The sequence below is a fragment of the Pteropus medius genome, unplaced genomic scaffold (genome assembly GCF_902729225.1).
Source record: "Pteropus medius unplaced genomic scaffold, Ma_sr-lr_union100, whole genome shotgun sequence".
Classification (NCBI taxonomy): Eukaryota; Metazoa; Chordata; class Mammalia; order Chiroptera; family Pteropodidae; genus Pteropus; species Pteropus medius.
Window position 1 is genome coordinate 12,194,424 of NW_024354502.1, and position 15,193 is coordinate 12,209,616.

Below are 15,193 nucleotides of genomic sequence, written 5' to 3' on the forward strand. Positions count from 1 at the left end.
TTGGGTAATAATTTGGGCTTTGACCATGATACTGAATGGTGGTCAGTTACTACATGATTCTGGAAAATTTACATAATTTCTGATTCTCAATTCCCATATTGATAAAACAAGAAAATAAGAGAACTTTCTCATAAGTTTACTGTAGCTATTACATGATTTAAAACCTTAGCAGAGTTCTCGGAACCTAGTAACTATTCAAAAATTAAGTTTTGTTGTTGCCTAATTCTTCACTATAGAATCAGGAGAAAAGACTTCAATTCTAAAGTTATTGATCTAGAATATAGAAACTATATGCAGTGCTGATAAAGGTGTTGGTATTAATTGGTTTTTAATGTCGATATGTAGATTTACTAACAATCTAAAGTTATTATATGTAAAATTTATCTTCTACAGAAGATTTTTGTATCTTGGTAAAGGCTAAAGCATGGACTCTTGTCATTCTCTCCAATTCTAGTAATTTCGGATTCCTCGAATGCACTTAAAATTCTTAAGAAAGGCTTTGAGGAAATACAGTGATCCATTTATTAGAATGTGCTGTTTAGAGGGACTGTGAAATTTCCGTCAAATGATGCCTTTAAGGATAAATAATTAAAGAGGAGAGATTTAAAACAACAGACATATATTTATTATTTGCTTTGTTTTCATTGTTGGCAAGAGTATAAAATAAAGTTAAAATTAAAATAATTGTCTCTACAAGTCTAATTGGCTTTGAAAATATATATTTAACCAAGGTTTGCACTCTATTTTTCTGATTCTGAAAAATTCAAACATTATATTACCCAAGGAAATAATCTTCTCTTTTGTCTATAAAGATTTGAAAATAAAACATGTTTAGAAAAAGGAAGGAGATAAAGGGTAGATATGAGCTGATATTAAAGAAAAGAGGAAAAAAAGAAAAATGAAAGAATATTTTAGGAAGAAGGAAGGAAAATGAGAGATAAAATATACTATTTTGGGAGACAGAGAGTAGAAAATAATTCTAAACTATAAACAATCATTTTTATTTCAAGCAGAAGAAAACCCCTATTCTATATGATTATTACAAAGCTTTTTTTTTTTTTATGTCAAATGTGTCAGTTGGTTATTCCCAGTGTTTTTGCCATCAAATGTAAAAATTCATGTAAATTAAAGGAAGATAATGGCATTTAACAATGGATTTATCTCATCAAGCTCCTACCAGTCACTAAAGACTATGCAAGATCATGGCTGACATGCAGCTTCAGGAGAAATGCTAATGTACTGTCTTCAGCCTAGATAAATTCAGCCACAGTTTCTACTTTAAGAGCGAAAGATGACATATTCAGGAGGCATTACAATTTCTTTGTCCAAAACCCATCTATTTGTAGGGTTTTGGGCTTTTTGAGAAACTTGTCACTGTATCTATGGAGAGTTTTTAAACATAGAACAGACTATCTTTTATTTTACATTGGTTTGAAAGTCTGTATCTAGAGACAGAAATTGTATCAGATGACTTCTGTTTCCTGTCAAGATCACATGAAAAGTGAATATTACCTCATACCATTTAAAAAATATTGTTTACCTTATAGAGCAAATGTAGATCTGGAAAACTGAATAAATAACAGAAAGACATATGGGAATCTGTGTGAGACAAGAAATAGGAAGGTGATGATTCTAAATGACAGTTGAATGATCACTCAGCTTGGATTTTACCATTTGGTCCAACTGCTCATCTTTACATAAATGAAAATATACTATGCATTTCTATTTAACTATAAATATTTTTAGCTTCAGATGTTCTGAATAAAAATCATTGTCTTAAAATATTCACAATAAGAAAAGGCTTTATGTCTTAACGATTCAAATATGAGAGTCAAGTATAGAGAGTTATCTTAGGTTAATATCAAATCATCTTTAATTTGTGTTCATTTTCATTATTTGTTAATGGATAAAACATTAACTGCCTCAAAACTTTTGAACTTTGTATTTCTTTTCTTTGGACTAAGCATCCATTTCATTCAAGTCTACACCTGACTGTCTTCCTTGGATATCCTGTCGAAAATAATTTTCTGCCACTCATGCTATGTTTGTTCTCTGTATCATTACCTTGCTTTTCTTTTACAGCAACCACCCACACATTATGTGTAGTTTTGTTTTTTTTTTAATTTCTTAATCTTTTTTGATCACCTCTGCCTTACCACTATATTGTTTTTATGCTCAACCAGAAGAGAATCTGGCATATATTGGTGTTCAACAAACATTTGTCCAATGGTTGGATTTTAGCAAGTAACTGATAATTTCCTGAACTTTTGAATATGTGAACAACTGATCAACATTTGGAGTCCAAAACCCATGCATTTTCAATTTTAGTCTTTCAGCACATGATAATATTCTTACTCACTTCGCTTGCTTACACATTTACAAACCATTCAGAGTTTCCAAGTCTTCTGAGAATCCATAGGAAAGATACATAAGTAAAATATAAACAATAGATTTATATGTTATATAAGTAATTTTATTCAGAGGAAAAAAACATTTTTTATGTATACTCTACAATTTAGATATAATCTCTGGCAATCTATTTTCAGTATTTTATGCATAATGATTGTATTTTTTCTGCCTTCACTGTCAGTGAATGCTCAGTTAACAGCTTAAGCCAAGCAAGCATCCAATTGAAACAAAAACAGCTTTGTATATTCCTAATGATTTCCATCTTAATTGTATTGTTTTCAGTTTCACAGTTCTTATTACTGCTATCAACACTTTTTTTCTGTCATTGCAAGACACAATAAAATGTTCAGTAATCTTACATAAACTGACATACTGAAATTAAACGGTTGACTGGAAAGCAGCCCCATTAGACATGATATGCAAGTTGTGCTTATAGTTAAAATAGTCAGATACTATCTTAGGGAATCTCAAATTTCAATAACTATTATGTAATCAAAATTTAATAATTCTGTACAAATTTGTTATATCAAGCCATTTTTAGGTAAATTACAATAAAATGCCGTAATATTTTGATAAGAATGTTGGACTTGGAACAAATGTAAAACTGAAAAATATGCTGAAGACTGAGTTTTAATTTTCCAAATTTGACCTTATCATAAAATCCCAAGCTCTCCTCCCCCTGAGACTCTGTGATTCAAATAACCCCCTGCAGCCACTAATAGCTCTGACAATATATGGCCTTAGGCATAAGTACTTGTGTTAGTGGGAGGGCTCCTTTGAAAAGTCCCTGAACCTGCCACTTACTAGCCTTAGGCAAAAAGGTTTTAATCAGCTACTTATTCCATCACCCTTATCTGGGTTTCTTTTTTCCAAGTCTTTTAGAGACTCATAAAGAACTACTTTATTTGTATTGGCTCCATGGCAACACCTGTCTATATCATCTTTCCTTTTAGTGGGAAAGAAATAGATGAATTATATATAGGATCTGAACTCTTATTCATTGTTTCATTTATTCATCCACCTATTCATTGATGAAAAATTCATTAAATATAATAATGAATAGCAATTATTAGCATTTGTATGAAGCCCACTGTTAAGCATTTTCTCATTTAATATTGACACCAACACCAAAAGATAGATAAGATTATTATTTCTCATCAATAGGTAGTAAAAGCAGAATTAGACTTTTAGTAATTCTAAAATTGCATAAGACAAAAGCAGAATTAGGATTTGAACCCAGGCTGCTTGATTCTAAAGCCTGATCTTTTAATTCATATGTTATATAGTATAATATATAGTATAATACTGATCAGAAAGGAAATTTATAATATATCCTCTTTAAAATAGGAAACGAATGTTAGGTTAAATAATATACATGAGAAATGAAACTTTGTCAAATATTATGTATGTAGTAATGCATGTTTGGGAATACATGCCAAATAGTATATTTTGTTGGTTAAAAATAAATGATTAAAGTGGAATTAAACAAATATGCCTTGTTTAGGAAAATAAACGGGAGAAAGAAATGATGCAGGATTGGTAAAGAGTTAACTTGTGAAACCACAAGATGTACACAGATATATAACCAGTCATTCAACAGTTTCTTCAACAAGCATTTATTGAGTGCTTACGAAGTGTCAGGCACTATTCTAGGCACTGGCAACATAGCTTTGTAGAAGAAGGTAATATCCCTTCCTTAGGGAGTTGACATTTTAGTGAAGAGAAATAGAACACATCACTAAACATATTCTCCTTTTTCAGATAAAGGTAAGTACTATAGAGAAAAATAAAAGAGGGTCTGGACATTAGAAAAAGAGATCCAGGACATGCTGCTGTTTTATACTCAAATGAAACAAATGAAGGGATTATATAAAAGTCTGGGAGGTGAGCGACTGTACAGACTGTGAGGGAGAGAGAAATCTTGATGTTCAAGTACAGCGAGAATTCCAGGTGTCTGGAACAGAGTGAACGATGACAAGAGTGATAGATTTCAGAAAGGCAGAGCAGAGGCTAAGTCATGTGGAGCCATAAAGTCTTTGGGGACTTTGAACTTTTTCTAAGTAGTAAAGGAATTCATTGAGTTAAAAAATCTCAATAGCTAGTGTAAGGAGGGGTGAAATAGAAGCATTGAAATTGATTAGAAGCCTATTGCTATAGTGGAGAGAAAAAGTAATGGTGATTTAGATAGGAAGGTCAAGGTTAGTGATGAGAATTTGTCAGCTTTGAGATTTATTTTGAAGATAGAGGGGACAAAATTTACTGATAGAATGAATATAGATGTAAATGTAAACTTAAATATAAGAGAAATTGAGTCCTATATTTTTTGCCTAAAGACTGGAGGAATGGTGGTGGTATTTACTGAGATGGATAATAGTGTGAATGGGAGGTAACTTCAGAAATATTGTTTTGGACATACTAATTTTGAGATATTTATTGATACCTCGGTAAGATATTGAGACTGTAGCCAGGGGCATAGAAAAAAGCAGGAGAGTCTGCTGTTCTGATGGCCAAGCAAAGAAAAGGCTTAACATGATTGAAGTGATCAACAGTAAGGGACAATTCCTCATAGATTAAGTAAATTGTAAGTTAAGAATTGAACATCACATCACAATAAGAATATTCCAGTGACTTTGACATAGTCATTTCAATAGAGTAGAGAAGAAAAAAGCCTGTTGAAATGAATGGAGGAGAGAATGGAAAGTGAGGAAGAGGGGATTGTTTGTCACTGTAGCAGCATGGAAGGAAACCTTACGATGATAGAGCTGTACAGGAAACCACTTGGTGCTATTGGAAACTATAGGGCAACTTAACACACAAGGAAGTCCATGGAGCCTTAGAGAGGTAACATTAACATGGAATGTCCATGGCTGGTAGGCTAGATGAGAGAAGGGCTTATCAAGTCACAGAGTTGAGAGATTCCATTAGTCTAGTAGGCCAGACTAGTCTGGGTGTTACCTTTGGGGGCAATCTAAATCTGCTGTTGCCATGGTGGACTGAGGGACTTCGGTTCTTTCCTCCAATGCAATAAAGAATTACACATCAGCAAAATTTAGGAAAAGTAGGATTTATTAAAGCATGTTTCAAGAGAGAAACAGGCTATGCCAGCGATGGCCATAGCCCCGTAGAATTCGGGAAGTAAACCTTATATTGGCCCTTGATGTGTGGTTACAGGGGTGGTGCTAGATGATTGGCACATGAGGTCATTTGATTGATATTTGGTTGTTATATAACCCTTTGTCTGCTGCTCATGCAGTTATCCAGAATTCAGTCTGTTATAATTAGATTCATGAACTTCCAGGTATATGCATGATATTATAATGATAGTATAATGAGACTAAGTTCAAGCAAGGACAATGTATGTACTAACTGCACAGGCGTTTGTGGCTGGCCTAAACCAGTGGCTGTTTTGTGTTTTTTTTTAACGTCATTGTATTTTAGGATGTAAGGATATTTTTAACTGCAAACTAGGTGTTTCTGGGAGGTCTTAAGGGTGGTCCCTGGGTTTGGCCTGCATTCCCCTGTCCTAATGTCTACCTAACTGCCTAAAAGAGGGAACTGGGATGGTGAACTACTACGAAATTATGGGTACGTATAAGCCTGGAGATGTACTTGGAGGCTAAGCTTATTAACTATATTTATTTGTAGAATTAAGGCAATGGTAAGATTTTTGAAGGACTTTCAAGCAATAAAGTAACATCAAATTCTCATTTTAAAAGTCATTTTAACAGTAATATGGAGACTGTATATTACATGGAAAATATACCAACCATAGGGAGATCCATTGATGTGATTAATGTAGTAACCTAGGGAAAAAAAAGTGAGTGAGGTAGGATAGTGACAGTGAAGATGGAGAGGAGGAACATTTGTAGAGTATTTTCTTTCAATTCGGCATCAGCACTTCATCAGTCACTTTTTTCCTCCTAATTTTGGGGTGAATCTTTATTTTACAATTCTCTTTCCTCTCCTGTCATGTTGTTCTCAAATCATGCAGAACTGTTGGTTTTCTTTTTAAAGGAGCTGAATTCTTTATGACCAGTTTAGCCTAAATTTGTATATAATATAACCCAATAATGTAGATTTATAAGAAATTACAACAAAATGAATTTAAAAAAATGTATTATCACAATATTAAAAACATTTCCAGCACTCTTATGAGTAATTATCTTAGCTTTTTGCATTTAGCTTTGGAAGTGGCACAAAACTATATTATTAACTTTTAAAAAATATATTACAAAAGATATATTCTGATATCTCACCATTATAACCACTCTAGGACAAATTCCCAAGGATAACAGTGTCATTGTTACCCAAAATAAGAATAGTTGCACAAGAAAATACACTTATTGGCTTCTTACGGTTTTCCAAGTAATGTGTTAGTGTTTTTATGTGCATTATTCTACCTATATATTTTTCACAAAGCCCTTCGAAAACAATTGTATTATCATTTCACAGACAAGTTTCAGAGAGTTTAAGAAACATGTCCAACATCACACAGTATTTAAAATTATAAGTTAGGTCATGCCCAGAACCAAGCTGATATCACTAGTGATATGAGAATTTTACTTTAAAATTAGTATCTTTAATGGAAAACTTTATTGACTTTAAAGCAAGTCTACATACTTATTCTTTCATATAATAGTTGTACTGGCAATAACCAGACTGGTGCCATACAGAGTATCTTCCTTGCACTGAAGAGTATGGACTCGGGAACTAAATTACCAGGAATCAAATCCCAGCTCCATCTCTTAGTAGCTACGTGATGTCGGACAAGTTTTTAATCTTTTAATGACTCAGTTTCCTCAACTGTAAAATGGGAAGAGCTCTTATTCACATCTCATTGTGTTGTGGGAAGGTTTTAATGAGTTAAAATATGTAAAATGCTTACAAAGCACCTGGCAAATAGTGGGTTCTATATAAATGTTATGATCATAATATAATTGTTATCATCATCATCATTACTCCTCAGAGGATACTGTTAATTCTCACAGGATGCATGAAAGGGAAAGCAGCAAATATAAAATAACTCTTTAAAAAACCTGTATCCAGATGAGCAGTTTTTGACATGAATGTGTCGATGCACTTTTTAGTAATATAATACAAATAATGGATACTATTATTGATTTAATTATAATATGATTTTTAGATATGGAATTTGAAAGTTAGTTTATAATGCATCTAATTTTTTAGTTTTTGTGGTATAGGAAGACTTAATCTTCATTTTTCTTATAAATTTTAAGAAATAGTATGATTTGGTGGTATTTGCAAATCTATCTGTCTAAAATGTTATTCCTAATTTTCTGTCTTATTTAATCTTTTGCATTAGAATTAACTTCCTCCCTTGGACTGCTTTACTTTTAGTGCCTTGTGGTGGAACTTTAACCAAGCGTAAAGGGACAATTTTGTCTCCTGGATACCCTGAGCCTTATGACAACAATCTGAATTGTATATGGAAGATCACAGTGCCGGAGGGAGCTGGCATTCAAGTAAGGATATTGAATTTTTTCTTTTTTTCACCGTTATGTTTGAAATTAATCTTTCCAGAGATGACAGGATACATGTTATTTCTAAAGATGTAGCCAGTGCTTTTGATTGACATGGTTGGATTTAATAGAAGATACTTATTTTTAATTTTTTTACCTGCAAATATCAGAGAAACAATTCAAGATGGCATAAGCAATAAGAAGAATCTGTTTCTTCCCATAACGTGGAATCTTAGGGTAAGAAGATTCGAGGGTTATTTATTTTGAAGTTTTAGTTGTATCATTCTTGACCCCGGTTTTTTTCCATCTCTCTGCTCTGCCATCCTTAGCATGTCGGCTTAGTTCTTGGATTTCCTTTCTCATGGTCTCAAGATCACTGCAGAAAGCTCTAGGAATATCAGCTTTTACATAGCAGTGTCTGGTACCCAGGATGGAATGTCTCTGTACCTTTGCAGTGGTTAAAAGAACTTTTCAAGAAACCATCCAGAAGACTTTCCCTCCTGTCCTACTGATCAAAATCACCACCATATCCATTCCTAAACCATGCACTGGACAATAGCAAAAGATTTACTGTGATTTGGCTCAGACAAATTAGTATTATGTACTTGGATCAGGCAAGGGGCTCAGCTTCCTCTGAGGTACACAGCTCTCATTTAATTCAATATAGAATAAGGAAGAGGAGTGTTATTCTATAGACAATCAACAGTATCTACCATATTATTTCAATTACAGCCACTTTTTTGGGGAGGGAAGCAATTTGCTTAGTTACTGCATTTTACAAGGAGAGTGTTTCTGGATAAATCAATGATGTTTTACTGCTGAGTAAGTACATACTCCAGGGAAGGTAATTATTCTTAACAAAATATTTTATAGTCTATGTTTCATTAAAATAACTTGATCACTTCACCAATTGAGTCATAAGGTTTTCCTTAGGAACTTGCAATATATATCAGTTATGGAAAAAGTAGCCAAGACATCATCCATTAAAACTGAAATTAAATAGAAGTATAATTTTCAGTAAAAAAAAAAAAATCAAATTTTGAATTTACCTTTATAATCTTTCAGAAAATTCAAAAAATTACTTGAAGTAGTCAAGAGTAAAATAGATCAGTAAACTAGTGAGAAAACATGAAACATACCTTTTGAGTATTTTAATAAAGATATTAAAAGTCAAAACACTATAGAACTATGCTTAAATTCTGGTTAACTGTACTACCATTTTATGGCCAGCTTATAAAATTTGGAAATACCCAATCAATCCTATCTTATTATCAGTAAAATTAACAGGAATTTTAGAATTGTCTGTGTTCCAGTTTGTACAGAGAATCTGAAATAACACAATACCTTTAGAACCTTCATAAAACATTTACTACATCATCTGATTATGTTTATGAAAGTTAACCTAAAATATCTTATATATCAACATCAGTTTATCCATTTCTAGCTCATCTTAAAATAATAAAAAAAACCTAGCATTTCCCGCTACTTCTCATCCTCTGTTTTGATTCCTGCAATGTGGCTTTCAGCATCCAGTGCTCTAACTGAACCAGTTACATAGTGATCACTAAGGACCTGTCATTACATCCATGGTGTTGCTCATCCTGTTCATTCTGTCAGTACCGTTCTATCCTGCTGAGTCTCTCTTCATTCTTAAAATACATTTTTCCTCCTTGATTTCCATGTTACCAGCACTCCCCTGGACTTTTTTTTGTTTTGTTTTCTATATCTGTGGTGCCTGTTTCTATATCTAGGAACTTGGTCTCTTTCTCTTCAAGTTTTCAAATATGGTGTTTATGAGATTCCACGGCCTTTGTTCATCTCACCTTACACCATTCTCAATGCCACCTTGTCTACTTCCATGGCTCTGGCTACCATTATACGCTGATGCTCAGGATCTAATCTTAACGGACAATCAGAAAACATTTTTTCAAAAATGAAGAACTGAATAATGATGATTTCCAAACTTAATATCTAACCCACACCTTTCACCTAATATGCGTGCCATATATTCAACTGCCCACTGGACATTTTAGCTAAACTTCTTTCTGGCATCTCAAATTCAACCTGTTCAAAATTGACTTTATGATTTTTTTCTCAAAATCATGGATATTCTCTAATGTGCTCTGTTTCAGAATGAGTCCTTCACTCATTCAGTTGCACAAGCCAGAAATCTTGATGATTTTTCTGTCTCCTATTCTGCTCTGTGAAATATATCAGGTTTGTCTTTCACAAAGCTCTCAAGTAAGTCTGTTTCTCTCCATCCAGATTTTCACCATTTAGGATTAGGTGGCCATCATCCCTGTCTCAGGTTCTTATTCTCCTTTAATCTATTCCTCATAAGGCAAATCGAATGACCTTCTAAAAATAAAAATCCAATACTATAACTTGTCTTCTTATGGTACCTCAGTTGTCCTCTATATCCCTAACTCCTTGACATAGTTGATTATGCCCTTGTGCTTTGTCCTCATTTCTTACCTCATCTATTCACACCAATTTAGTTCTTTATAAAAACCTCTCTCTTGCTGCTGGGCCCCTGTGCATGTTGTGCCCTCTGTCTGCAACATGCTCTGTGATTTCCCTTTATTTGGTTTTTTCTTATTCATTATTTCTGTCTCAACTTAGAAATAATTCCTGTAGAAGACCTTCCATGAATCTGAGACAAGATTAAGTCCTCATGCTATATGTTCTCATAGATCCCTGTATTTTCCTTATCATTACACCCATCATGTTTTACTGTCATTACTTACTTATTTGTAAGTTCATGAGGGTAGTAATCAAGTCTGTGCTAGCAGATAGCATAGTGCCTGCCAGTACATGCTTAATATTTTTAGAATGAGCCAATGAATACCTCCACAATCAAGGAAGTTTTAGACTATTTTAAGGAGATAACACAGCACAATGTGAATAAGACATTTGCAGAAAAAGTATGTTGTATATCACTTGTCTTAGTCAAACACTATTCAAAACTGGACACATAAAAGATGTTATAAAGTCTTTCACTGAGGAAGCATTTTGTTTAATGATTATACTTTAGAAAACAAAAACAAAATTTGAGTTTAACAGAGCATTTATCAAATTTAGAGTGTGATGCATATTAGACTTTTACTTTTAAATACTCTAAAGGACTACCAAGCACTTTTTTTCTAATTAACCTCTAATAAGTATGCTAATTTTAGACGTATCACTAAGTCGTAGGAAATTATATAATAGGTACATACACATATGTAATATATAACATATTTGAAATTTCACTAGCATCACTTAAAGCCTACCTGGCTAGTACACCAGGTTTAAAGCGATGCTTCTTTTACTTTACTCCATTGGGCTGAATATGTGTGTGAATAACAGATTATTTAAATATCCAACAAATACATGAGATGAACTGAGATAACCATTTGTGAAAAGAAAAGGAGAAACATTTGGAATGCTGAAAATGTTATAGATAATATAAGACGATTCATCATTCTTGGAAATACCTCAAAAAATAGACCAAATTTATATATTAGAAGTATGTGAGAAGTTTGTGGATAGGAGTGTATTCATTTGTTTGTCTGTTTATTATAGCAAAGTTTATTAGAGGGAGAATTCTAAAGGGGCTACATTCAAGCAAACTGTAATTCTTATATAGTGAACCATAGAAAAAATGTTTACTTAATTGTGTCAGTGTATAGAATGATCATCATGAGTTAATATAAATTTCAAACAAAGTAAAATGGGATTTGAATGTCTCTATGAGGGAAATCTGGTTTTAACAATCGGAAATCTGCTACCTCATAAAACTATCCTTTTGCCACAGTGGACAACTCCATCTAACACAAAGTTCTTCTGAACACTGAATCAGTTATGGCTTCTTTTCAGATCTTTTACTTGACCATCATTTAACTTTTTGTCATAGTGGGTCCTCAGTCATTTACTTGAATCTTCTACACCTTGTACGTGTTTATTATTCCAAAGTACATTTACAATTCACCCAGATTTCTAGTAGCAAATTGTATTAGGTTGTGTGTGTGTGTGTGTGTGCGCGCGCTGTAACAAATTACTATGAATGTGGTAACTTAAAATGACAGAAACTTACTCTCTCACAGGACTGGAGACCAGAAGTCCTACATCAGCTACTACACTGACAGGACTGTGCTCACCTCTTTTCTCTCCCCCTGTCCAGGTTCTAGGGGAGAATCCTTTCCTTACCTCTTCTAACTTCTGGTGGCTGCTGGCATTCCTTGGTGTCTGGCTACATCACTTCAGTTTCTGCTTCTGTTGTCACCGTGCCTTCTCCTCTTCTGTCTGGCTCAAATTTCCCTTGGCATCTTACTTATAAGAATGAAAGGTTACAATTGCATTTAGAGCCTATCTGAACAATCCAAGATAATCTCCCTATCTCAAGATCCTTAGTTTAATCACCTCTGTAAGAACATTTTTTCATAAGAGGCAATATTTATAAGCTCTGGGAATTAGGACTTGAATCTTTGGGAGCCATTATTCAGGCTGCTATACATATGTATTCAGAATTAAATGGATTTCCTTCTTCTCACAAAGGTAATAGGTTTTTCAAGAGATATCTACATTTTTGTTCTCACTACAACTCTGATCTCAATAACTCAGGGGGGAAAAAGATAAAGTATTCTTAAATCTTCCTTTTCACTTCCTTCTCCTATTCTGACCACACAAAATCCAGTAACTTTCCCTATAGCAACACATGTGACACCTGGGTACCACTTTTGACTATTTCTGCCTACAATCTACTTTTCATTGCTTCTTACACAGGCTACTGCAATATTATTAAAAGTGTCATTTTACTTTTCTTTTTTTCACCAATGCAGTACTGTACTTAAAGCACAGTTCTGATTATGTTCCTTTTACCCCCGTCTAATGCTGTCTAATGCTCCTCAATTGCATAATTATGACGTTGTTCAGTCTTTATAGTCTCTCTCTCACCCTCTCTCTTAGCTAAGATATATTTAATCCTTCATACACACTGGGCATGACCCTAAGCTACAATTAATTTAACTTTACAGCAAATATATGAATCAGATAACTTTATTACAGTGATTTATGTAAATAATCTAAGGCATAGATTAACAACTCTTGAAGTTACATGTTAATAACCCTAGACAGTCTTGCAAAACCTCGAGTGGAGGGAGCCAGGAAGTTGCAAACCCAGGCATTCTAACTCCAGTATCTTTTGTATTTATCTCCTAAGCTCTTCTCTTTAACTATTCTCTACTTATTCTAACTTTGCATGCATATTTTCTCTCATGTAAATACTCTCCACTATGGCTAAATTGGATTACTGATGGTTCAGTAAGTTTACCTCATGGCTTGCCTCCTCTGCATTTTTATTAACTCAATAATTTCTTTTGTTGGAAAACCTCTCAATACATTTAGCTTATCTCTTTTCTTTTCCTGAACAGAAGGGAAAGAAAATTCGGATACGAAGAGAGAATTGATCATTATTTAAGGAGGCAGTGGTTATATTACAATCATACAGTTTTAATTATGGTCTTCTTCCTGTCCTGAAACAATGCCATTGGGCATAATGCCTGTCACACAGGCAGCGTATCTGATTCCATGTGGCACTCACTCCTGAAAAGGAGACACCAGCATTCACTTGAATGGAAGAATGGTGATGGACTATTTTGTGGATAAGAAATCTCTAACGAATTCAATTGTTATAATTATTTAGTGAATCCGTGTAGTGCTTACATTTACAACAGGCTTTAACTAAACAAAATAAATTTATTTTAATAAAGTTATTCCTTTCCCTCTTCCAAAAGTATAAAATATGTAATAAACAAAGAAAAAAATAGATAACATCCATAGTTGTGAGGGTCCTGTGGGTTATCGCAAAGCTCAAGCTGTGCCTAGTGAAGTGCAGCAATACATACCTCTTTCTTTACATAAAATATAAGACATGAGAGTATTATACTCCAGCATTTCCCTTATCAACCTTATGGACTTTCACAGTGATTTCTTTATTATGACTCTGTTCATAAAAATATTCTTTAAAAGATATACTCAAATCAATTACAAAGTATAATTTTTGGTCATCTATATTGAGACTTATTAAAAATGTATATAGGGGATAATTTTTTTTTTAATAAAAGAAAGATAGGAAAATGAACAAAGGTTATGCCAATAAAGAAAAAATAAAATGTATCTAGGACAATCTTAGAAAAATTTATAGTATAAGATCCTATATGCTCGTGGACCACTGATCTGGTTTTTTCCTAATACCTAAAGTAAACTTAATCGGTGACAAAAATCTAACACTCCAAGACACAAATGTTAACCAATTATTTAGCACATGCATTGAGATCCTAGCATTGAGACATTAGATTAACTGAAAGTGTTTAATAAAGAGAATGCTCTGAGATGATGACAGAAAACTCTATGTTATATCCATTGTGAACATTGCTAGATGCCGCATAGGCTTTTCTTATGGCAGTCAGCTCATACAGGCCAGTATCATATGATCAGTTCTGTGAAAATCCTTCTATGAAGGGCCACCACCATGTGGTCCAGGCTTTGAACTCTCTCTTCTAGGGGGGTATGAATGGACTATAGAATATTTATTTTGTTAGAAATGTGTGTTCTTAACAGTAATTATTATTTCACAGGTGCAAGTTGTCAGCTTTGCTACTGAACATAATTGGGATTCTCTAGATTTTTATGATGGAGGAGACAACAATGCTCCACGACTTGGAAGTTATTCAGGTAAATAGGAGCTGAGCTTAATTAAAATATGATTATTCTTAGTAATTTTAAAATCTCTCCCTCTTTTTAAAAAATGTTCCCTTGAACTCTGACTTGGTGATTTTAATTCGCTTTTTATAAACTATATGCAATGAACTAAATTACAAAGTTGGAAGTTTGAAAGGCTTTAAAGGTAATGAAGTCGACATTGCTGTTTAAAACCTTGCTATATTCTTATTGTATTTGTGTAATTATTGATACTTTTATGTTAATGGTTATATTTCCAGCTGTGCTTCAGCAATAGTATGTGGGATGTGCCACTTTCTCTTAAAAAAATATTGAATAATACAGTTAAAAAATAGAGAGTACCTAGTAATTATGGTTTATCCAGTTAATAGAATGTTATACAGCCATTAAAATAATTATAGACTGTGTATCAACATGGTAAATGCTACAGTGTACTGTTGAGTGAAAATAAAGAAAATATACAATTATTTCTATGAAATGAATAAAATTATATGAAATTAATATATACATACATATCAAGAATAGGTTTTTAAATTTTTAAGATTTTTAAAGGAAATTTATGCAGTAATCCAACAGCTTCTTTT

General features: G+C 33.2%; 1 protein-coding gene across 1 annotated transcript in view; it reads left to right on the forward strand.

Annotated features, from left to right (window-relative positions):
- Positions 1-15,193, forward strand: part of CSMD3 (CUB and Sushi multiple domains 3) — a 1,005,898-nt gene that overhangs the window by 857,756 nt on the left and 132,949 nt on the right. The window contains exons 36-37 of the mRNA XM_039853604.1: positions 7,768-7,892; positions 14,507-14,603. Of these exons, the coding sequence (XP_039709538.1) occupies positions 7,768-7,892; positions 14,507-14,603 (222 nt within the window). The remainder of the gene's footprint in view (positions 1-7,767; positions 7,893-14,506; positions 14,604-15,193) is intronic.